We start from the raw sequence: 23063 nt of genomic DNA, 5'->3' as shown, positions 1-23063 counted from the left end.
ATGTCCTGTGTCTGGCTGTGCTGAGAATTTAGGCTGTTCTGGGATATGCTGTTGAGTGGCAGTTCTAAAGGGTGGAGATCAGTGTAGAAAATTAGATATGGTGGGAGAGAAAGGAAGTTTGAGGATATCAGATTCCCATCATAGCTTGGAAGACACCTTACAGACCCTGTGGTCTTCTTGGTGTGTGAGAAAAGGAGAAAAGCACTTTGTTGGCTTTTACAAATGTTTTCAACCGTTTTTTGATCAGGATTACTTGTCATATGTTCTTTCCATCAACAGCTACAGCTAGATCCAATAAAGATTATAAGGAAGGTTTGTTTCAGAGATCATTGCTACTGTTTTCACACCATGTAGGACACCTAACTCCTGGAGTGCTTGTAATATTACCATAACCAGATAACCAGTTATCCTGGTATTTAAGAGGTCTTATCAGATACGGAAGCCTGGCCAGCAGCATGGGAGAAATAGAAACATTCTTTCTATGGAGTGTTGGTGTCCCTGCTGATAAGCCCATGTGTGCTGGGACAGCGAGCTGTAATTCACAGTCTCTTGGTTATTACAGGGTCTTTCTCCTGGGACTTTGCTCTGGGATATGAGTGTAGGAGAACTTGTACTGTGAAAACCACAATCTATTTAGTCAAATGGGCAATGTTGTTTAAAATGGCGCTTAGAACACTGCATACTGATGTCTGATGGCTTTTCATCTCATTCCTGTGGCCTGATTGATACTAGATCCCAGCAATGTCATTATACTCCATAGTGCTTGTACTGAGAGGTAAATTATGGGAGGATGAATCTGACATACTACCTGGAGAGGGGAAGGTGTGGAGCAGTGTGATTCAGCAAAGGAATTAAGTTTAATGTCTGTATTGATAAACCCAAGGGAGCAGGGACCAGTCAGGCCCTGCTGATGTTCATGTTACATCAAACCTTAGTTCTAATCACATCTTATGACTGCTTTTGTGGACTTACACTTTGCAGGATCAAGCTCTTCCTAAACAAATAAATAAATAAGTGACATAATTTTACAGTAATTGATTCTTTTCCTCATGACTTTCTTCAGAAAGTGGGGCACCCCCAAAACCTGGGGAACCAGAAAACTCTGTACCCTCAAGAACAAGGCGCCTTCTTCCCCAGCTCCCACCAAGTGATAAATCAGACAGCCCCACTCCCCCAGTCCTGGTGTGCCAGGAGTCCTATTCTGAGGTTACCAAGAGAACCATTGTGAAGGACCACTGTGTGGAAGCCTATGGCGATTCCAGCAGCCACCTCTTCATCCAAGAAGACCTGGATCCAGATAGCCTCAGCGATGCCAGCAGATCTGACGATGGCTTCAGCACGGAAAAAGGCAAGAAATACAAAGAGAACAGCAAAACGCTAGAGCAGATGAGGGAAGACAATAGATCAGAGAGCCGGCAGCCAGGAGCCTCCCGGATCTCTCACGTGAGAGCTGGGAGTGAGCCAGTTTCTACTTCTTTCTACATTGGTGATGACAGCAATGATGCAGAGGTTCCCTCCAAGCTCTCTCTGAGTGTGTCCCACACTCGAGCAGACAAGGACAGCAAGGATCCAGAGTTTTCCTTCAAGTGTGCTGGCACAGCAGTTTCTGGAAAGCCACCTGTCAAAGATGTTAGTGCTTATATAAACACAGCTGGAAAAGTTGTCATTTCTCTTCATCAGAGTCTTCCTCAAGATCAAGAAAACATGTCAGGAAAGGAGACAGCGTCTTTTGTTAGACAGGAAAGTTTTACCAAAGATAAATCAAGCAGTGGTGTTCCTCAGAATAAACTCCCACATATTTCAAGTCACCCTCTGCTTAAAGATTTAGAGGCTGTTCGGTCAACTCGTATGGACTTTAGTCAGGACACTCATCTTCTGCTTAAGGACACTGAAACTGCCTTGGCAGCGCTGGAAGCCAAATTGCTTGGTCAAAGCCAACAGCTGGAGCCATCAGAAACTGGTGGTCAGCTGGAGGACTCCTTGTCAGGGGACTCGGATGTAGACACGGCCAGCACAGTCAGCTTGGTGAGTGGCAAAAACGTCCCAGCAAGTGCCCCGAAACGCAAAGCAGTTGTGAGCTTGCAGAAGGAGAAATCTTCCTCCACACCATCCATCCAGGACCAGTGTGGGCAGCCCAGCGCTCGGGACAGGCTGACGGAGAAGCGGAAAACGCAAGCACCGGAGGCACCCAACCGAGCAGAGGCCGCCAAACGCTTCCAGATGAAGCGGAGCGCTGGGACTCGAGGGTCACTTGACTTCACAGATGACGAGAGAAGCTCAAACCCACCCTACCTGCCAGTCCCAGATGCGGTTGTGTCTGACCACGAGCACTCAGTTGCCCGGCCTGTTCCCAGGAGGAAACCTTTCACTCAGGTCACCAAGGAGGATCAGAGCAAAACAACCTCGAATGTGCAGAAAATCCAGCAGGTTCTCACCCGCTCCAACAGTTTATCCACCCCACGACCCACAAGGGCCTCGAAGCTGCGCCGTGCCCGGCTGGGAGATGCTTCGGACAACGAATGCGTGGACGCTGAGAAAACAGCCTCCAATTCGGATGCCACTGCTCAGGGCACCAAGCAGCCCACGGAGACGAAGAAGCTCTCCCGGCTGGACATCCTGGCCATGCCCAGGAAACGGGCAGGGTCATTTACAGTGCCCAGTGACTCGGAGACGGCGCAGTCGAGGACGGGGTTTTCGGGCCGCAGCGCCGAGTCCTATCGGAAGACGGGCATTACGGAGGTGAGAGCTGCAGCCAGGAAAACAGCAGCTGCTGCCTCTGCCAAGCAGCCTTTCAGCAGGACTCGTTCAAGCAGTGTCAAGTATTCCTCCTCATCATCCTGTAAGTGGTCCTGCTTTGTGTTTCTCCCCTCTTCCCTGTTTCTGACTTACAGGCAACACGTGGTTGCCAAGGATTAGTATTACAGTAGTAGAGGTGCTGCCTTGGTAAGTACAAAAGTCTGCATTAAGGAGCAGCACGGATGTTGAGACTTCATGTGGATTTGGAGACAGCAGAGCACTCTTATACTCAGTGAGATGGTATTGTGGTTATGTCTGTGAGGATACTACAAATAGCTACTTTTTTTTTTCTCCAGTGGTTTATTTTTTGAACAACCAGTTGCCATTTGACAGTACTTTTTTTTTAAAGACAGAATTTAATGCCTTTCTAGTACTACAAAATATTCTGATCTGTTTTACTTATAAGATTAAAAGTTTTCTCCCAGAGTGTTTATAATAATGTTGGTGACAGCTGATGTCCAAGGTGGCAGGTTTGAAAGCATCTGAAACTGGAGAACAAGTAATATATGTCCCTGTGTTGTGAAAGCTGTTCCCTTGTTGTTCCTGATAATATAAATACAGAGATAGACAAGACACTGCACATTGATTACTCCAAGAAATTGACACTTCTGTGTATTTTCAGTGACTTTTGCCACAGCTAAGGCAGGTTCACAGTTGTGGTTCCCATGAGGCAGAGGTGTGGGGACTACATCGCCCTATAGTTGAGTACTCAGCAGACCCTTGAAATAACAGCATTTGTCACACTGAAATCGGCTTTCAATTAAGAGATGGGGACAATTCAGATGAGAACTTTAGCATGGTAATTGGTAATGGGAGATTGTTCCTGAAACCTTTGGTCTAAGTTCAGGTCTGTGCCTGTAGCTCTTGACCTTCTAGAGATGTGGCAAAGCAGATGTGTTTGCTTAGGATTTTTGGAATGAGTGGTAGACAAAGGGACAGGAAGAACGTCTTTGGCTGGATTTCTCAGTCCTGTTGAGAGGAATGCTATTTCCAACAGTTTCATGATTTTGTAAGGGGTCTTGGAGTTCTGGATGTGTCCTTTAATATATTTTCATACAGCTGAGTATTTATCCCTTTTGCAGTACTCATTTTTATTGCATGCTAAAAATGTTATTTGCTGCTTGTTTTGATTTGGATTGTTTAATACATTCAGCTTCACCTTTAATTTCAGTGATTTTTTTTCTCACACTGTTATATGCATGTACATCAGAATGTGATTAAGCTAAAAGAGTATGTACAGTCTCTTCTCTTGCCTTTTTTTTTTTTTTTGAGATGATGCTATTATTAACTTCTTGTTAATGCTGATAAATTTAAAGCAAGATAATGTGGTCAGAGTTTTCCAAACAGCAGGTGCTCTTTGCGCTCCCTCTGCCTTTGGACCACAGGCTTCAAACCATTAAGAGAAAAATTATAAGTGTTGGCCAGTTCTTTATTTAAATGAATTGGTTTTTGATTTCCACACCTCTGTAGCAGCATGCTAACACTTTTCCTTGTCCATAGTTGCAGCAGATGATGCTAATCCTTCCTCTGAATTAGTCACTCTTAAAATACTAACCTTGTAATTCCTTGATAGGAATTGATCCTTGTGCAAGCTCTAAGTACATGCTGGTGTATTTAGAGCTTCATCATGCTTGCTTGTCGTGTGATCCATGCTCTTGTACTAATGCTGTTGTAGACATAGCAAATCAGCAGCTAGAACTCCTTCCTGCAACAAGAGGGATGTGTTGTTAAACTGGACTATTGCACTGTGCCATCAAGACTTTTTTTAGCATGATACAACAACCCTTGAAAGCTTTGAATGTCAGGCCTAGGGGATAAGGAGGCAGATGTGGCTGATTTATTCCAGGAGTTCTTAGTGTTTAGCTAACCATGGGAGCTCCCAACTCTCCCAGTGGAAGAAAGTTAATCTTGCTAGTGGAGGAACAGTGTGAACTGTCCGCCCATGAGACAAGAGATGCTGGTAGATTGTTGGGCCGTATGAAGTAGCTTTCTGTGAAAGTCACAGATAACATCAGAATAATCCAAGTTACCAGTTCTGAAAGCTAAAGGCCTGTCTCCCATGCTCCTCTGTGTATATAATTTGTATACTCAGGGTAATTTAAATGATATTGAGGGAGCTGATTCTGATTTCCCTTGGCGCACAGAGATGGAAAATGAGTCTCATAATTTTAAAATTGCTGTTCAGTGACAGGGTGACCTCTTGATTCTAAAACTGCATTAAAAAAAAAAAGATGCAACTCTATGAATTGAATATGAGCAAATTGATTTTTATTATATATATGTATATAAAAACCCTAAGCCAAGGCATTATTATAGCTATGGGTGGGGTGAGATAGCAATGTCTAGGAATTCTTCTTTCACTATACAGTAATTATCTATAGTTTCTACCTGCATCTTACAAGCCAAATTAGTTGGTTTTGTTTGTATGGTGTATGATGCCGACTTAACTCACAGGTAGTGTTTCAGTGTTAGGATTGTCTTGGTAACACAGTGAAGTTTTTTGTCTGAATAACTCATCTGGTTCTGTGTTTGGTGGGTCTTCATTCTCCAGGGGTGGACAGAAGAGAATGAAGCAGTAGCTGTAGAGAGTATAGTGAAGCAGCAAACATTGGGAGCCCAGTTTTCAAACAAAGACACCTTGACATTTCCCATGCAAAGAAGACCTGGGTGTCTGCAGAACAAGTTGGGATAAGTGAGCAGCTTCCACTTGGCTCCAGGGCTTGGAGCCAGTCCTGACTGTGAACGCTTTCTTGTAGAGTGTCATTAATGGTGAATTGTGAGGCAGGAGGTGAACACGGGGTGTGTACTCTTGCAAATAACACCAAGCACCACTGTCTACTCTTCACTCAAAACCCCTTCCTTCTGCTTGTACTTGAAGCTAATTAGAAAGGTATCTGCAGGCTTGAAAATTGGGCTCTCTTTAGAAAAGGATTTCTGTGGGACTATGAGGAGTCTGAAATGTGTGCTACTTATACACAGAGCTTCTGTGCATGGAAAACTGAGTCTGTGGTAGTAATTTACTACAGTGGAAGCGTTAACCCAGTCATTATGATTTTCCATTGGAATTTTCCACTCCAAATTTGTACAGTGAATGGGAGCCATAGAGGGGCTCAACTCTGAAATAAACTCAGAGAATGTGGTGTTTTAACTTAAGATCTGCACAGAAACTCTCTTTTCCTTGTGCTCTTGGGCTAGTTTTGTGTTACCTTTCAGCCTTTTGTAGTTACTCTTGACTACTGTCCTCCATCTGAAACCAATTCATTTTTTATAAGCATCAAGGCGGAGACCACAGGGTTCAGATTACACTTCTACTTCGGAGGAGGAATATGGCTCAAATCACAGCTCCCCTAAACACAAACGCTCCCATACTTCAACAGCCACACAAACACCGAGGATGCGTGGCTCTGGGCTGGGCAAGCAGAAACACAACGGCAGAGAAACAGATGAGGATGAAGATTTTGATGACAACCCTGACCCCTACAACTTCATGGCGCAAACAGCAGAGATAGCAGAAATAGCCAGGTGAGGTGGGGCTTTATCTGTTAACCTATGAGTTTAAAATGTGTTGTTTTCTCCTTGGTGTTCAAATCAAACCCAGGTGTGGGGGTAGAAGGAGAGGCTCTCTCCTATTGTTTGTGTGCCCACATCTCCTTTATATATGAACATTGACTTGGAAGTTTTCATGAACCTTTACAGCCTGGATATGCTGGTTGTACCTTGTATCTACAAAAGGCCACAGTGCAGGCTGTTGTCTCTTGGTTTGTTTCTTGTTCAAGCTGTAGGAAGTCTAATTGTTTATACCTGCATAACTCTGCTCTCTGCTGGAAGTCACAGTGTGTGTGTGTGTGTATGGTGTGGTTGGTGTGAACTCTCTTAATTCTCTGCAGAGGAAGTCAAATAGATTAGCAAAGACTGAATATGTAAACTGTGGAAGCTGCTTTGCCTGAAGCTGGTGAAGGAGCAGTAAGGAATAGCTGCAGGGCAGAAACCTCTTTGCTGGGAACAACTGAATCTGAACCTGTCTAGACCTTGTATATAAATGAATCCTTGCTTAGCTTGATGTCCCTGGATACGGTACTTGCTGTGTACTGGTGGTCTGATGGTTGCCTGGAGGACCTCAGCAATAAAGCAAATAGATTCTTTTTTTAAACAGTGGCATTTGAGGTTTGTCATCTCTAATATGCAACTGTGTTATGCCAACTTTCCAGAAATACTGGTCTTCCATTGTACTGGCCATACTTGAAATACTTTTGCTTGAGGAAGCTGCCTTGTGTCTGCTTTTGGCCACATCGCCTTCGCTGCTGCCGTGCTCACCTCCAAAGGACTTTTCTTGCTGAAAGTTGCTGTCAAGCTGCTAGAAAGTGTGTCAGCCTTCAAACCAGGCTGCTCTACCTGTGCTGCACGAAGTGTGTGTGTGTGTGAGATGCCAGCTTCCCTCCCAGCAGCATTCCCAGCACGGGGAGCGCTCTGGCTCTCAGCAGCTATAAATAAAGGCTTGCGTCAGACTCGTCTGGCGCTGCAGCGTGCAGGGCTCTGTCACAGAGCCTGCCTGGTAATTGCAGTCCTGATTTCCCTTGCTGCTCCCGAATTAACTGGGAGGGGTTTAGAGGAGTCAGGGAGAGTTAAAAGGGAAAATGCCACTTGTTTACAGTACTGAGTCACATAATGGAAGTGTTTGGTGACAACTCTATCCAAACCAGCACAGAGAGGGGTTACCTTATGCAGGCAGCTCAGCCTGTATTTTATTAGTTCAACTGTGCGTTTTCTTTCCAAGCAAATGTTTTGATGAACTGACAGTTTTATCGCATTGCTTGTTTTCCTTGTGGGTGCCTTCCAACTTGGAATATTCCATAATAATGTGGGGGTTTTTGTTGGGTGACATGTTTTGGGGTTTTTTTTTTTGGTTGGTTGGTTTGGTTTTTTTCATTAAAAGAGGACAGTTGTTTCAAGTGAATCTGACTAGCTGTAAGATTATTTTTTTCTCATGGAAGTTTTCCTTTAAAATTACTGTAACAGTTACTTCTGATCTGAAGGGGTTTTTTAAAGCTCTACTACCAACAATCCAGAGATTTAGGACCTGTTTTTGAGCTCTAGAGCAGATAGAGCAAGGTCCTGCCAACACTGAGTATTAACTGTACACCTGTCAAGGGGCTTGAGGTTTAAAGGCTTGGTTTCTGAAAACCAGATCCCTCTAACGTATGCTATGCTTATCCTCATAATCCCTCAGCTCTTCTGGAGAATGTGGAGGCATATTGTGATTTTCTGCCTACAGACCACAAGGAAAATGCAAGAGAAATTGAGGTTTTTTTCTTTAAGTAAAAAAAGAAGGTTTTTTTCCCCTGTATGTACTTTTTAATGGAAAACAAAGAAGACCCAGGAAAAATTAACTATACTGTATTAAGAAAACAAACAAGAGAAAGAGGTAGAGTGAATGTGTGGAGGAGCAATAACATAAAATTTCTTTATGGATTGTCTCTGCTTTCTGGCAGTGTGTAGTTACTAGAATTTGCTTTATATCAATTCTCCACTTTGAAGCTGGATTCAGGTGGGAAGGGGATTTATTTTTTGTGCAGCCAGAACATTCCTCAGCACCTTGCCAAGGTAGCCCATAAAACACTGCTTGCCCTAGCCTCTGCAGAGGTTATAGTTCCCACAAACTTTTTGTGGCTCCTCTTTTTATATTTTATGAATGTGAGGCACGTTGGTATTCTGTGTCCTAATGGTTCTGCTTCATTGCTTGTGCTTTAGGCTCAGCCAAACCTTGGTGAAGGATGTGGCCATCCTTGCTCGAGAGATTCACGATGTTGCTGGAGATGGGGACTCGCAGAGCTCCTCGGGGACGGGACCAAGCCCCTCCCTCAGCTCTGTGCCCAACACTCCGGCCTCCACCATATCGGCGAGGGAAGAGGTAAGGGCTGCAGTCACACACATCTCTGCCCCTCGGTGCTACTAAGTGCCTGGGGCATGACTGGAGTGCGAGACCAGGGCAGCATCCCCAGTTGCTGCAGCACTGAAAAACCTTCATTCCTTGTCCTCCTAAAGAGCACCACCAGAAAGACCAACTGCAGCCTATTTAGGGTGCTCTGTTTTGTCCGCTCTGCTGCAGCCAGCCTTGCAAGATTCATTTCCTAAGGCTCTCAAGGCTTCTGTCTGGACACTGGTCCCTGAAATTTGCATCTGAGGAGCAGGATGGAGGGGATGTGTTGTGCTGCTGTGCCAGGGAGCCAAAATTTTCGTCTTTGTTTCACACAAGGCACTGACGGTGTGTGCTGGCTGCACTCTCTGTGTCAGCTGTGTTTTGTACTTCTGCTGTGTCCTTTCTGCCAGCACTGTTGAATTGCTGTGCAGGTGTTGCTTGAATCCCTTCCCTTCATCTGAGTATTGATGGAGGAGGACAAGGACTCTGGGAGCTGGGCAGGGAGGCAGGCAGGTAGCTTGGGAAGTGCTGTCCCCCAGCCCTTCAGTGAAGCTGTGGCTTCATCCCAAACTGTGTAGCACAGTTTGTCTGCACTAGACTGGGAAGGAGAGAGGCAATTTCTTAATTTGGTTCACCAGTGCCGCAGCACAAAGACCAGCTCAGCTCAAATTTGGCTGCAAGGTCACCAGGAGGCTTCAGCTGCTGAAGCAAAATTGCCTTTGGTACTGTTTAAATCCAAATTCCCTCCTGTGTACTACCAGCGTGGGCTTAAAAAATACATAGCTTTTTGCTGCTCAGATGGTTCCCCTGGCCCCCTGTTGTCTTTGATTGTTGGGAGAATTGCAGACCTATCCTAGGCAGGGTTCAAAGCTGAGACCAAACTTGTTACTCTGCCAAGAGAGTCCTTGGAGGTCCCATGATCCTGCTGTGATCAGCACTAGAGGGGCAAAGCAGAAGTTTAGGGGGATACCCAGAAGATCAGCTGAGTGTGGCTGTGATTGTGCTAAACCGAGATCAGCTGCAGCCTGCTCAGGGAGGGGTTTGTCCTGGGGCCTTTTGGAGCCAAAGTGCACAAATGTTTCACTGTAACTGCAGACTCTGAGATAAAATGTTTTATTGCTTTGTTTCCTTGCAAGTGCCACACCTGCCAACTGCCTTTTGTATTATTCTTTTCAAGCAGTAAAGGTGACATGCCTACTGTACTTCCAACTTGGAAAATGAAACATTTTACTGGGCTCCCAGTTGCTTACAGGGGAAGAAGAGCAGTATCCCAGCTTTTTTTTTTTTTTTGGAGTGCCACTGAAGGGTTCAACCCTAACTCAGCTCATACAGAGGGATGTTCCCAGCTGCTAGAGGAAGACACCTGCAGAAGTGTGTTTCTAGTTTCTCTAGTGTTTCTGCTCTGTACAAACTGACAGGCTCCAAAGTGTGATGATAAATAGCAGACTCACAAACCCAGGATAGCTCAGACCTGGATGAGGGTTTCTCTGTGGCTTTGTAGTGCTGCTGTGTGGCACATGCCAGTCAGTCCCTCACAACAGTCAGGAGAGCAAATTCAGGACTGTCACACTGTAGGGAATACTCCTGGCAGTGCCCACTGCTAGAGCAGTTCTTGAGAACTTACAGTGGTGTGAAAGACAAAGCACTGATGGGAGTCCATGAAGATCTATCAGGAGCCATAACCTTTGGTGTGTTCAGGTAGTGGGTGAAAACACTCTCAAGGCTTCTAATGAGGCTTCCTCTGAACAGGAGAAGATATCACCATGATTTCAGCAGGGCCAGCATCTGGCAGGCCGCTTGAGTACACCCAAAATGCCACAATGCATCAGTGTTGCTGCCTTACGTGATCGATAGCCAGGAACAGGTTCCATCAGCAGGGCTTTCTGCTGGCAGTGCTGAGATGTGGAGCAGATGCTGAATAGCTTGGGATCCTAAACAGTGCAGCTTGGGGGTCTTGTTATGAATGACAACTATACAAACTGATGTGGGTTTAATAAACACACGTCATCTTTGGCACTGGACCAGATTCAGCACCAGCGCACAGCCACGCCTACTTCCCACAGTCTAAGTGTTGTTGAAACTGTGCTGAATTAATAATTTTGGCTTGATGCAGAGAAGCTACTAGGAAATGTCTGAAGATGAGTGTGTGTGATGCTAAGCACTCTGAATTTTGTGAGTGTTTATCAAACAACTGTATATTAAATATTCTAGGAAAGGACACAGTGATGAGAAATAGCTACCATGGTTATAATAGTAATATATTGAAAGATCTGATAGAAGGGATTATGTGAATAAGAAAAGTTTTCTCTGTGTGGCTGTCTCTTATGCTGCAATGGTTTATACAGTGTTGTATGCCATTCTGCATTCTAGTACTAAATATTTATATCTATTCCAAAAAAGTGGGGGAAAATGCAGGAAAAAGAAGTACTGATACTGGAATCACTTTTGAGTGTTTAATGCTGTACCATTAAACACTCCCTTGGCCTCAAATGAACTGCTTTTTAAATTACTTTATTAAGAAGCTTGGTTAAAGTTTAAATGAGATGTATCCTTTTAAAAGTTAAGGTGGAGCCTTAGATTTAAACCTTATTCTTCATGTTCTGTCCTTTCAGGTTCAGTGCTGGCTTGGATGTGTGCCAGGGAGGCTTTCAGTTTCCCCAGTGTATGTTTGGGGTGGTTTTGTTTTTCTAGCCTCAGCTGTACAATTTATGATAAAATGGATTATTGGCATACAGAACTGAGTACTGCTACAAATTATGCAAATTAAAAAACAACAACAAAAAAAACCCAAAAGAAACCCCCCAAAAAAACCAACCCAAAAAACAAAAAACAGAACAAAAGAAGGGGTTCAGCAAGGGTGAAACTTTAAAGATTCCTGTTTGCCAAAGCCTTGGGTTGTTTGGGATGCCTTGCTTTGTGGGTGTGTAGGTTTTGCAGGACCCAGCTTTCTGCAGAGCTCAGCCATCAAATTTAAACATCAGCTGCTGCTAACACAGTCAAGTTGGATCATCCCAAATCACTGGCTACTTCTGTGAACTTTAGACCTGCATAAAATTCTTTTGGCAAATCTTTTAAAAAAAAGTTGATACTGATGTAACAAAAACTAAAGAGCCTGATTAAGTTTAAGTTGTTGTGTAATGTACTTAGTATGAGTATTGGTACAACAAGAGGAAATGCTTACAGGTGTGACAGAACAGAAAATGTGAGAACAGAACAGGTCATGTGCAGAATCTCCTGGATGGTGGAGCAGGTGCTGTCCTTTCCTTGTTTTCAGCTGGTTGTGCCGAGACCTGCTCACTGTAGGAGTATCTCATTCCCTTCTGACACTCTTACTGCTGCAATCAGCCTAACTTACTGTTTCTGCACTTGATGAAAGGAAGCTTATTAGCTAAATATTTTGGCTGTTCTGCCCCTGTGCCATAATATCTCACACCTGCTGCCTGTGTATAACCCAAGTGCTGCTGCATAGTGTGGGGAGCCTGGACCTTGGATGGCACATGGTTTCCTCACAAGGAGCTGTGTGCTTTGCCAACCAAAGGGCCTCTTGGGCTGGGTGTTCAGCCCTTTCCCAGAGCACTCTGGATTTCACCCAGCACAGTCCAGTTTGGAGTAACTGGGGAGTTTCCTGAGGCCACCTCAGCAGAGCTGGCTGGGGACCAGGATCTCCGTGGCTTCAGTGCATGATGGGGGGTGGGCACCAAGTGCTGGTCCCCAGGAATGTGCTTTTGGGAATGTCAACCCCAAATAACCCCAGACCCTGTGTTCTCTTTGATACTTGCTGTCACAGTCATTCACTAGCATTGATCTCTTTGTTTCTGTTTTAACACAGATTGCTCGTAGATCTTTTCGGCTGGCATATCCATCTCAGGTGCACTTTCCATCCCATTATTTTTGTATCTCTGTCTTGTCACTGTTATTTTCTTCCCCTTCTTTTAAAGTTTTTGTCAGTAAAGCCAACAGGAGTAGCTGTCTTGTAATTTCTGTTCTTCCAGTTAATTATTTGCATTTTTAGTGGTTTTGTATTGCTTTTTCATCTCTTTCATGTGTTGCTAAATGGTTTCTGATTATTTTGAGTGTGTCTTTAATGTTACATTGATATATTAAGACATAAGATATGAGAAAATAGGGTCCTTTTGAGCTAAATTAAGACATAAGATATGGGAAAATAGGGTCCTTTTGAGCTAAATTCAAAAAAGACAAAGATGTACTTTTCCATACATGCTCAAGACTCAAAATTTTAAAGTAGAATAACCCCACAGAGTTTTTGACTCCAGTGGGTAGACACTTGCAGGATTGGGGTCTAGTAATTTGCTTATGAGCCCATACCTGTCTGAACAAGACTTAAATGAATCAGGGTTCCTCTTGGGCTTGCCTGAAAATCTGCAATACCTGCAGTGAGTGCCTGCTTTCCCTACTAATTTTTAATGACTCATTACTCATTATTTCCAAGTTGGTGCAGCACATTCCAGAAGCAAGTCTGAACTACCAGAAAGTGCCTCCGGGATCAGTGGAACTGAAGGATTTTGACCAAAATATGAATGACAACAGAGAAGAGGATCCCTCAAGAAAAACAAGGACAAGAAACCGTGAAGAGGCAGGACACCTTTTTCTTTACTTTATTTAGTACATTGCTTTAAGATGCTGCATGTAAACTTTTTTTTGTAAATTGCCAAAGGAGGCTAATTAAAAAAAAAAAAAACAAACAAAAAACCAACAAAAAACCCATACTTGAAGTGTGGGTATAGAAACAGTGTTTAAAAAGAAAGAAGAGGAATGGAACCACCCCTCTTGCCAGTAGTGACTGGAAGTTTCCTGTCTTGTGTAAAATGTCAGTAAAACCTGAGGCTTGGTCACCTATTTTTGGGAGCACACATTGAGTGTCAGAGCCTTCTTAGGCTATTTCACTGCTATCTTAGGGAAGAACTCAAACATTCCAACTTTGAAATCTGAAGCACTGATAATTTAATGGCACCTTACTGTTCTGCAGCTGGCATCCTGGTTAGAGCTGCTGATGGAGCAGCAGTGGCAGGATCTGGACCTTAGGAGGGGATGTGTGACTGGTGCTGTGGCACAGCTGGTGTGCTGTGGCACAGCTGGCTCGCTGTGCCCTGCAGTCTGTGAGCATTGCTCCCTCCAGTGTTAGTGCAGAGTGACCTGCAAATCACTGGGGTGATGCTAAAGGCTGAGAAAGCCTGGCCTGCACTTGAGGCTGGGGATGGTGTTGGATGAGAGGTGTAGTGGGGTGATGGTGCCAGGGGGAGGAGGAGAAAGCTGCTGATCCAGCACTGGCTGTTGCTCTTGCTTGCTTTCTGCCTGCCTGTCAGCTGTGGTGGGAAGGAAGAGCTGGGCAGAGACTTCAGGGAGGCAGTGCAGGCAGGAGGGCAGAGCTGCCTCCAGCACATCCACTCTGGAGGTGGAGTGACTCACACAGGCACATACAGGGGACCGTGGGCTGAGCCACTGGAACTGATCCTGTCCTGTGACTGCTTTGAAGCAATCCCTTCCTCTCCTGTAGAGAAGTGCCAAGGCTGGATAAAAGGTGCAGCTTCAGAGTGCCCCCAGCTTGGTGTGGGCTTTCCTGGCAGAAGCCTGGAGGCTCTGCTAAGCCACAGGACTTGAATATTTGGGGTTTGATAGTATTTTGTTGTTATTTTTAATAAAGCAGAATGTAACATGGTGGGATACCTGGCTTTGAAGGTGGTTTCAACTCATATGTGTCACATTAGATCGTTTCAGTGAGACTGCTTGTGGGGCTTCTTGCATTGTGATTTGACTTTTTGGTGTGGGTTTTTTTTTTTTTTTGTGAGGTGTGGGAAGTCCGAAGTGCTGTTCTTTCAGAAATGCTTAAATGCTTATGTTACTGCAAAAGCTGTGTCTCTGTCTCAAAAATAAGTCTGAACAAGTTAGTATTAACCATTATAACCATTATGCCAAAGTGCTGCACTAAATATGCACATCATTTTAATCTTCCTTGAACTTCAAGTATCATCCACACAAACAAAGATGTTTCAGTGGAGGTGATTTACTGTACAAAAAATTCCTGTTTTGTAATATGCTGCTTTTGCTAAAAGTTTTCCAATCTGTCCTCATATTTTAGGTAATCTTTGACAATCTGATGTTGAACCCAGTGTCCCAGTTATCACATACAATCCGTGAAAATACAGAAAATCTTGCTGAAAAAATGAAGTAAGTAACTTCTTGTCCCTGTCCTGAAATATTGACTTGGTGGTGAGTTTGTTGATTTGTTACTTGTGGAAGATATTGTACTGTTGTCTTGGAAAGTTCTGTAATCAGGATGCAGGGAATCTACGTGTAGGAAATTGTGTGTGTGTAACCACCCAGAGGTAATATGATTATTTGCTATCACTTTTCCTCATATCTTTGGCCTTTGGAATTTTAATGTTGGAATTGTAATGCCTGTTGATGCCTTGACTTTGAAATGCTGCCTATGCAGGAGATAGAGCAGAAAACTGGTGGATTGTTTCTTCTTTCCTTTTCTGTACCAAGGCTCTTGTAAATATGCAGTATGTTACCAAGCATGTGAAATCTTTTCCAAGTTTGTTGTTGCTCTAGAGACATCAGAGGGAAGGACTTTGGATTGTTCCTAAATCAGCTGAAAGGAGCTTTGTCCAGCTGCTAATCCACTAATCTCTTTTGTTGCCACATCTTGTGATAATTAAGTCTTTTAAACAAGCAGTTTTTTGATGGCAGTTTTAAGATCTGCGCTACTTTTTGTGTTACAGGATTCTGTTTCAAAATTCAGAAAGGACCTGGGAGGAAATGGAGGCCAAAATCAATTCAGAAAATGAAGTGCCAATTCTGAAGACATCAAACAAAGTAAGTCCATGCAAACAAGTGAAATACTAAAGACTTGATCCATGAATGCTTTGTAAGAAACCAAACTAACAATCTCTGACCCTTCTCAAATCCATTTCTGAAATTTCTGGTCCATTTTCATGTGTTGAACTGCTGGATTTCGTTACTGTTTGAAGTGTGACAAAGCAAGTTCCTTCTGTGGTTTTGTTTCACCAAACTCTTTCCCAGTTCCTTTGCAAATGATTTTCAGAGACTGGGTCTCTTAACAGATGTTGAAGTTCAGGGTCATTAGGCCTCATTCAAACATTTACCAAAGGGTCATCTGCCATGTGGTTGCCACAGCTTCAGTTGTAGACAGGTGTTTCTCATGAGGAAACACCTGTTTGTTTTCTTCACCTGTAAATGTTTGATATTAGGACAGTAAAAATCCACCTCAGGGTGCATTCACTCAGGTGATTCAGCCTCAAGACGGTGCTGGTGCTCTCATGACCTTTCATTGCCCTTGAAGGGGGATTGTCAGTGAGGTTTTAATTGCAGAAGTAGACCCAGTGAATATGGTTAATGCTAAACAACCTTGTGCAAGATGTGTGTAGCTTGGTCCTGCAGCAGTATAAATGTGGCCAAATACCCTGTCTGGTCTAGGAGATGAGTTTATAAATATCTTAGTGTATTTCATATTAAGGAGGATGTACAGATGTAGCATTTCATATCTAAAAGCCACTGTGGCTATGAATGGGGTGTGTAGTAGGACTTGGTGACAGGATGCAGAGCAGGCACCCTGTGCACTGACCAAATGCCCCTCACTACAGCTTTTCTGTTAAACGAGCAAGGTTGGGTCTGACTTTGAATCTTCTTGATCAGATAAGGCAGAAGCAGTAAGACTAAATTCCTGTGTCAGTTGAATACTTTGTTGCTTAATTTTCTTTCTGATGCTTTTGTTTCTAGGAAATCAGTTCTATCCTGAAAGAGCTCAGGCGAGTTCAAAAACAGCTTGAAGGTTGGTCATCTTAAATGTTCCTGTTGTCTCTCAAATGCCAGTAGAGTTGCACAAAATAATGTTGGCCTGATTTGTCAGTGGAAGCTGGGAGAGGATGCAGAAGTTCAGGCTGTTACCACAGTGCTGTCTGATGAGTGCATAGGGAATTAACTATAGATTTATCTTATACTGCCAGTTTTTAGGAAAATTTTTTGACTATTGAAATGTAGAAGCTGTTGCTATGGAAATGCTTTTTTTTGCTGTAATTAGCATATTCCCATAAGATAAACTGGTGCAAGACTGTTCTGATGAAATAGTATTTAGCAGCTCTTCCAGCCAATAAGCTATGCTATGGTTTTTGGACTTGAATTTTGCTCATAGATCTATGTATTAGAAAAAGCAAGACAAACTCTTGCATCATCTAAAAGCATAGTAAAGGCATGTAAAAACATCCAGGCATCATTTTGGGCTCCTGCTAAAAGCTTGCCATTTGACTGCTGTGGTTTGTCTTTTCCAATTTAACCAGAAAGTTGAGAGTCCACATCTCTTCAGTCTGGGAGAGGTTTTGCTTGTTAAAGCTGTTTACACCTGAAGGTGCTAATGAGGAAAATAACCTGACTAAAATGAACTAAACTATTCTTACAGTTTTACTGCTTTCAAAATGAAGGCAGCAAATTTCTGTTTGGAAACTTTACTGTCTGCTGCTAATGTGTTTATGTCATTTTTTTTTTTCCCTAGTCATAAACGCTATCATTGACCCTACTGGAAACTTGGATATAGTTACCAGTAACAAAGCATCTTCTGCTGCTAAACAAACTACAGCCACTAAAGTCAGGACTGCTAACAATTCTGGGTCCACACTGGAGACTTTGTCCCTAGCACAGATGAGAAACTACGCTCAGAAATCGAACTGTGGGTCTTCTAGCTTACAAGAGTCAAATTTCATTCCAGATGGAGAGAAATATGTGATCTGATACAATATTTTGTATTGCTGTTATACTGTAATCTACTGTTGCATTAGTATTGTGTATGAGTGGTTTGTGGACAGTTTGTGTGGAGCAGTTGTTTAGATTGCTAACATGTTGCACAAAAAAGAAAAATCTATGCTGTGAGGGTGAATGGAAAGTCTGTGTATGCCTTTTAAACAAGACTAGCACTGTGGAGCAGCACATACTCAGCACAGAGGCAAACTGATTTTTACTAAATTACTCATTTATTCTTCCAGTGTGCCATAAGAAAACAGGCTTTGCATATTTTCCATTCAATACTGCTGAGGCTAAAGTGCTCTTGCATTGGACTGTTTATAACTATTCAGTTGTAATGAGGTTCAAGTTGAAAAAACCCACACTTTTTTGGTACTATGTTTGTTTGGATTTTATTTGATTACATTTTTTTTTAAGTGTACAAGTGAAGCATTACAACTCTGTTGGAATCAACTTGCAAATCCAACAGAATGACTGTGCAATATCATAGGTTTCTGAGAGAAACCCTTACTGCAGTTGTGTAAGATTTCCTTTCAGCAGTCATAAAAAAACAACCAGACTGAAGTTGTGCATCTGTTTTTCAGTCCAAAAACCAAAACAAGACAGAATAAACCCATTTGCTTTTTCTCTTGGGAAAGTATAAAAGTTAATAATGGTATGAATGTCAAGACTACTGATGCAGCTACTATTTTTGATTATATTTCAGACCCAAAGTTTGGGGTAGGTACAGAAAGTTATATTTTACAATTTAGCTTGCCAAATTTTCATGATTTTGGTACAAATGCTGTCTTTAAGCTGCTTTTCTTTTTTTAATTTAAATATACAGTCTTTTCTTAATGAGCTACAAGTGCTCTTGGCTGGGCCAAAGACTACGATGTTTGCAATTACCCAGTTGCAAAGAAAACCATCTGTTCCAATGGCTCATGGAATAAACTCAATTACACAGTTGCTGTGAACTAGTGCAATCACTTGACAGCACTGAAAAGATACGGCTTTGATGTAGCTCCACCTTTATGGCTAGTTCTCTTATGAATTTTTTTTCCAATGCAAAAGTGCTTGCAAAGGCCACTATGGTGGTGTTCCTCAGAAACTATTCAACAGTTTCAAGCACTTGTACAGGTACATTTGGGATTTTTGTCTCTGGATTTAATTTTTGGTCCGTTATAATCCTAGAAACACTAAGGAATGTGCACAGTTGTTTGAACAATTTCTTATTTAACAAAAGTTAGGGTTTATATTCTGTCTCTGTGTTAAACTGCAAAACACTAAGCAAGTTTTGTTGCTTTAAGAGCAAAAAATTTGATTTTGAGGGGATCTCTTCCAGATGTGTTTGCTCCCAGTTTTTTCTGTCTTGTATCTATTCCTTTTTCATTCTTCCAGGTCAACAAATAGTAATCAGGTAAATAAATTATTTTGTAGCTGTGGAGGATACATTTAATGGGAAAGGTGAGCAGATGAGTTCCACTTTACCCTCATACACTATATAGTTTAACCAGTGAAAATGGTTTCCCAAGCTTGACTGCTTCTTGTGTGCTGACTCTATATTTTGGGGTGAGTAGTGGATTCCTTAGTTAGCTTCAGTAGTTACCTGAGCTTTTCTGCTAGGATGTTGTAACAGTGGGAACCTGTTAAAATAATTTAAATAAATAGGGGTGCTCACAAAAACCTTACTAGTGAAGAAGGTGATTGCTTTCCTGGTGGAGCCAGTGAGAGCTTTCCATCAATTGCAGCAGAGACAAGATGGGTCCCAAAATGGGAGTATGTCAACATGTCATTAGTTTATTTTTGAGCCTGCAAGACGCTGGCTGGTAAATAGTAGGTGAAGATATCTTTCCAAGATTTCCAGTAGGCTATAAGCTCATCTGCTTGTGTGGAGATGCCCTTCCATGAAGAAATCTGCTGGATCTCACATAGATGAATGCAGAATAAAAAGAATTTGCCCTTGACGTTGTTCTGCCTGTAATATACGCACTATCTGAATGTGTTAATTCAGTTGTTGATCCCAATCTGTCTTTTCTTGAAATACCTGACTGTGTCCTTGGTGAATATCATAAGTGGTGGTAATGTTCCTGACATATGAAACACAATTTTTCAAGCCCTTCTTAGGGTTTGAACTGACCAGGTGCTACCCCAACTCACTAGGAGTTGAAGGACCTTCACAGATAAGGTGTTGCTGTTAGTTTCAGTTTTGCTGTAGAGACGAGTGAATTACTAAGATGTACATCCGATTTCTCTGATTATTTGTTATTTCCACATCTTCATGGCTATGCGGAGGTGGGTTCTGTTTCTCTGCAGTGTGTCCTTGATGGGACTTCTGTTTACTTTCATTTGAAAATTGCTTGATTCTTCTTTGATTCTTGAACACATCAGGGAGGGATTTTTCTCCCTTGGTTGCTCTCTTCTGAACTAGAGAGAGCAAGTCCACAGCCACCTTACATCAAATCAACCTGCAAAATACAGTACCTCTTCAAATGACTAATGAGGATGCAACAATCAGTGTCTCTTGATAATTTGTAAATGAGTGTGTGAAGGCAGGGAGGATGCACAGCTTGATTTTATTTGTGACTCAGCCAAACTGTAAAATGCTTCTGTGTCCTGACACAATGCTCATTCTTGGATCTTTGCATTTGAAAAGGTTTTGCTAGTCAACGATGAAACGCAACATATTTTTTTTCTTGTGTTCAGCGCTTCTGAAGTACTGTGTGCTCTTGTCTGCTCCAGATAAGCCAAAGAGCTATCCACTCCTTTGCTGATTGTTGGTTCTTACAAGCAGTACTGTATGCAGCCATGGAAACATGCCTGTGTGACTCAATGTGAACCTGACCCATGTGTAGTGGTGTATCTGGGGGGCCCAGGGTCAGTGCACGAGATTGCTGCTGGCTCCCGTGAGCTGTGGATGGGCCCTGCATTGAGCTTGGCAGGGGTGACTCTGCCCTGTGGGTCACTCCTGGGCCACTTTGCTTTTCTGTGTTTTGTGTTTGACTAAAGCAATGTAACCAAGGCTGGGATTTTCGAAGTCTTGGGGAAGCAAGTGCTCAGGTCCTTTTGGATTTTCCATATGCTTTGGGTGCTTGATGCCCTGAGCACCTTCCAAAATCCCAGCCCTCAGCTCTTCCACTATACTTGAAAACTTTTCAGTTCGACGCTTTCAAATGTAAAATCCTGTTATTCTGTTCTGATGGCATGAATGTAAATTCCTGTGAGGGTGTGTAGGAGCTTTGGGAGCGAGGACCCAGCTGGATCTGTGGTGGTGTCTTGTTGTGGTCATGCTCCAGGAGGAAAGAACGTCTGCATCATCTTTGAGTATTTTAGTAAAGGTACAATTAGTGGAATGTTTACATACAGCCTACTGACAAAAAAGGAGACAGAAAAAGATAAAAAAGTGTAAAGTATTTAAGTGCAAGACTACTAGTTTTTTCTTGTTTTGCAGATCACACTAGCTATTTTTGAAGTTGGTAAATGTGTATAACTTTTGCAAAGACCAGACAGAACTACCTGTTCACTTTCAATGTGCCCCGTGCTGAATTGTGCCTATTTCACTCTCTGCTGTTGTTATGCTGCTGATTCTGCTGTTCTGAACTGTTCACTGGATCATTCCATTTGCATGCAACACAAATGCAAGCTGAGCTGTCTGAGAGTAAAGCTGAAACACGTTTGTATAACTTGAATCGATTAATGACTTTCTCTTTTCCACGCCCTCTTGAAATGCTGTGTATAATTTTGATTTGTTTCTTCTGCCCTGATTTCTTTCCACTTTTCAGTTTGTTGTGGTTTTTTTTGAACGGTAATTTATTTTTTTGTTTGGATTATAGGCAGTATCTGTACATTTTGTTTCAAGGTGATATTGTGGATGTCTTTAAAAAACCAAATTGTTATTTTATATAATTTTATCATAAAGTTGCTCTAATAAATCATTCTTTTATCATGTGACAGCGAGGGTGCATTTTGTGCATTAATTTGGAGGAGGATGTGTGTTTGGTGGATGGATTGTTTGAACTGCCTGTTCTCACTGGTGTTAAGTGCAGTGCAATGATAGAAAAGTCAGCAACTGAAGACTCAGAGCACAGCTGGATCAGTCCTGGTGACACCTGTGGCTGGGCAGATCCCTCTCCAAAGAGCAGGAGTCCCCTTATTCTCCCAGAACCTGCGGGATTCAAGTCCCTAAGTCCCTTTAACATGAAGGAACCACACTTCAGTATTTTATGGTGATACTTTATTTAATTTTTAGTGCTCTTTTGTTTCATTGTCATGATTATTAACATGGTGGTTGAATCCAGCCTGGAAGTGATCATTTCCCAGGAGGTATGTAATTGCAGATTCATTACTAGGCTTTTTTTTTTTTCTTTTTTTTAGATACATATATAGTTTATTTGTCTGTGAAATAGTTTTTGATGTTTTCCTGTTTTCCTTCATTCCACTAATGTTTTCCTTCCCTCCAGCAGTTCTGTCTGAGCTTTGCATCCTTCCTGGCACTTTAGAAATAATGTTAATTCCTCCTCCTCTGCACTGCCTTCAGCCTCCCCCACCCTGCCTGGTGCCACGTGAGACTCTGCATTAGCATAGCTCCTGTAGGAAGCAGAACACATGCAGCTGATGAAAACATGGCATTGTTTGCCAGCAATAACTAAAACAGATATAGGAAGAAAATACTAGTTCCTAACTAGAATTACTGGGAGATTTTCCATCCCCTTGTTACCTTTCCATTAGATACTTGCATATGAAAATCTTTTACATTTAAAAGTTTTAGGGAGGGATTTTGTATTTAAAAATAAATCTATTGCCTCTATTAAAAAGCCTTCTGAAGCTTCATTTGTGTGCTGTGTCTGCAGAGGTTTTCTGTGCTGCCTGCAATGCAGGGCTGCATTACACACTGACAATTGCCTTTCCCCAGGCTTCCCTGACAGTATGGAGCAGTGTTTGAGTTGGGATGCTGTGCAAAGGGCCCTTTTGAAATCAATAGTGCACCCACTTCATTAATTTTTAACAGTTTGACTGAATAAACATAAGAGGCAGTGGAACTGTAGCCAAAACTATTTGCAACATAATGAAAGCTGCTAGAACTGAAAAATAAAGGATAGATGGGAAAAGTAATGATCTCCTCTGTGCATCTTCCTGCTGAGCCTTCAGCTGCAGGCCTGGCTCTCCAACAGCCTCAGCTGTTTTGGGAAATAGAGCCTGGTTTTCCACATGTGCACAGCAGGGAACACCAGAACGCTTTGCCTTCAGCAGGGTTTCAGGATCCTTTCTCAGAACAAAGCTTTTAGTTCTTTGGAGGAGACAGGTTCTCATTTTTGGGTGTTTGTGAAGATCCAGCAGTAGACCCCCATCTGCTGGGTTCTGCCCACGTGATGGTGGGAGAGCACCAGGTTCTTCTCAGCAAGGACATCCTTGGGCTTTGAAGGCAGAGCCCTGCAGGTCTCAGCTGGTGAGGTGGGGCTGGTGAGGGGAGCAGGGGGCAGTTTGCCTGCAGGGGTGCTGCTTTCTGTAGTGGGTGCAACCATTTGGATGCAACCCTGCAAAGACTGAGCACCAGCACACAGGAGCTGCCCTGTGCAGTTACCTAGAAAAGGTGTTT

The 23063-nt window shown here is 42.8% G+C and overlaps 1 protein-coding gene across 2 annotated transcripts in view; it reads left to right on the top strand.

Annotated features, from left to right (window-relative positions):
* The window catches only part of CEP170B (centrosomal protein 170B), a 58309-nt gene extending 36891 nt beyond the window's left edge, over positions 1-21418 (top strand). For both annotated transcript variants that reach the window (XM_077783934.1, XM_077783933.1), the window contains 8 exons: positions 1064-2839; positions 6069-6318; positions 8545-8704; positions 13164-13307; positions 14811-14899; positions 15457-15550; positions 16475-16526; positions 17244-21418. In XM_077783934.1, coding sequence (XP_077640060.1) covers positions 1064-2839; positions 6069-6318; positions 8545-8704; positions 13164-13307; positions 14811-14899; positions 15457-15550; positions 16475-16526; positions 17244-17479 — 2801 coding nt within the window. In that variant the 3' untranslated portion in view covers positions 17480-21418. The remainder of the gene's footprint in view (positions 1-1063; positions 2840-6068; positions 6319-8544; positions 8705-13163; positions 13308-14810; positions 14900-15456; positions 15551-16474; positions 16527-17243) is intronic.
* The last annotated feature ends 1645 nt before the right edge of the window (positions 21419-23063 follow it).

This window comes from Lonchura striata, chromosome 6, assembly GCF_046129695.1.
Source record: "Lonchura striata isolate bLonStr1 chromosome 6, bLonStr1.mat, whole genome shotgun sequence".
NCBI lineage: Eukaryota > Metazoa > Chordata > Aves > Passeriformes > Estrildidae > Lonchura > Lonchura striata.
This window is presented reverse-complemented; position numbering and strand designations above follow the sequence as displayed.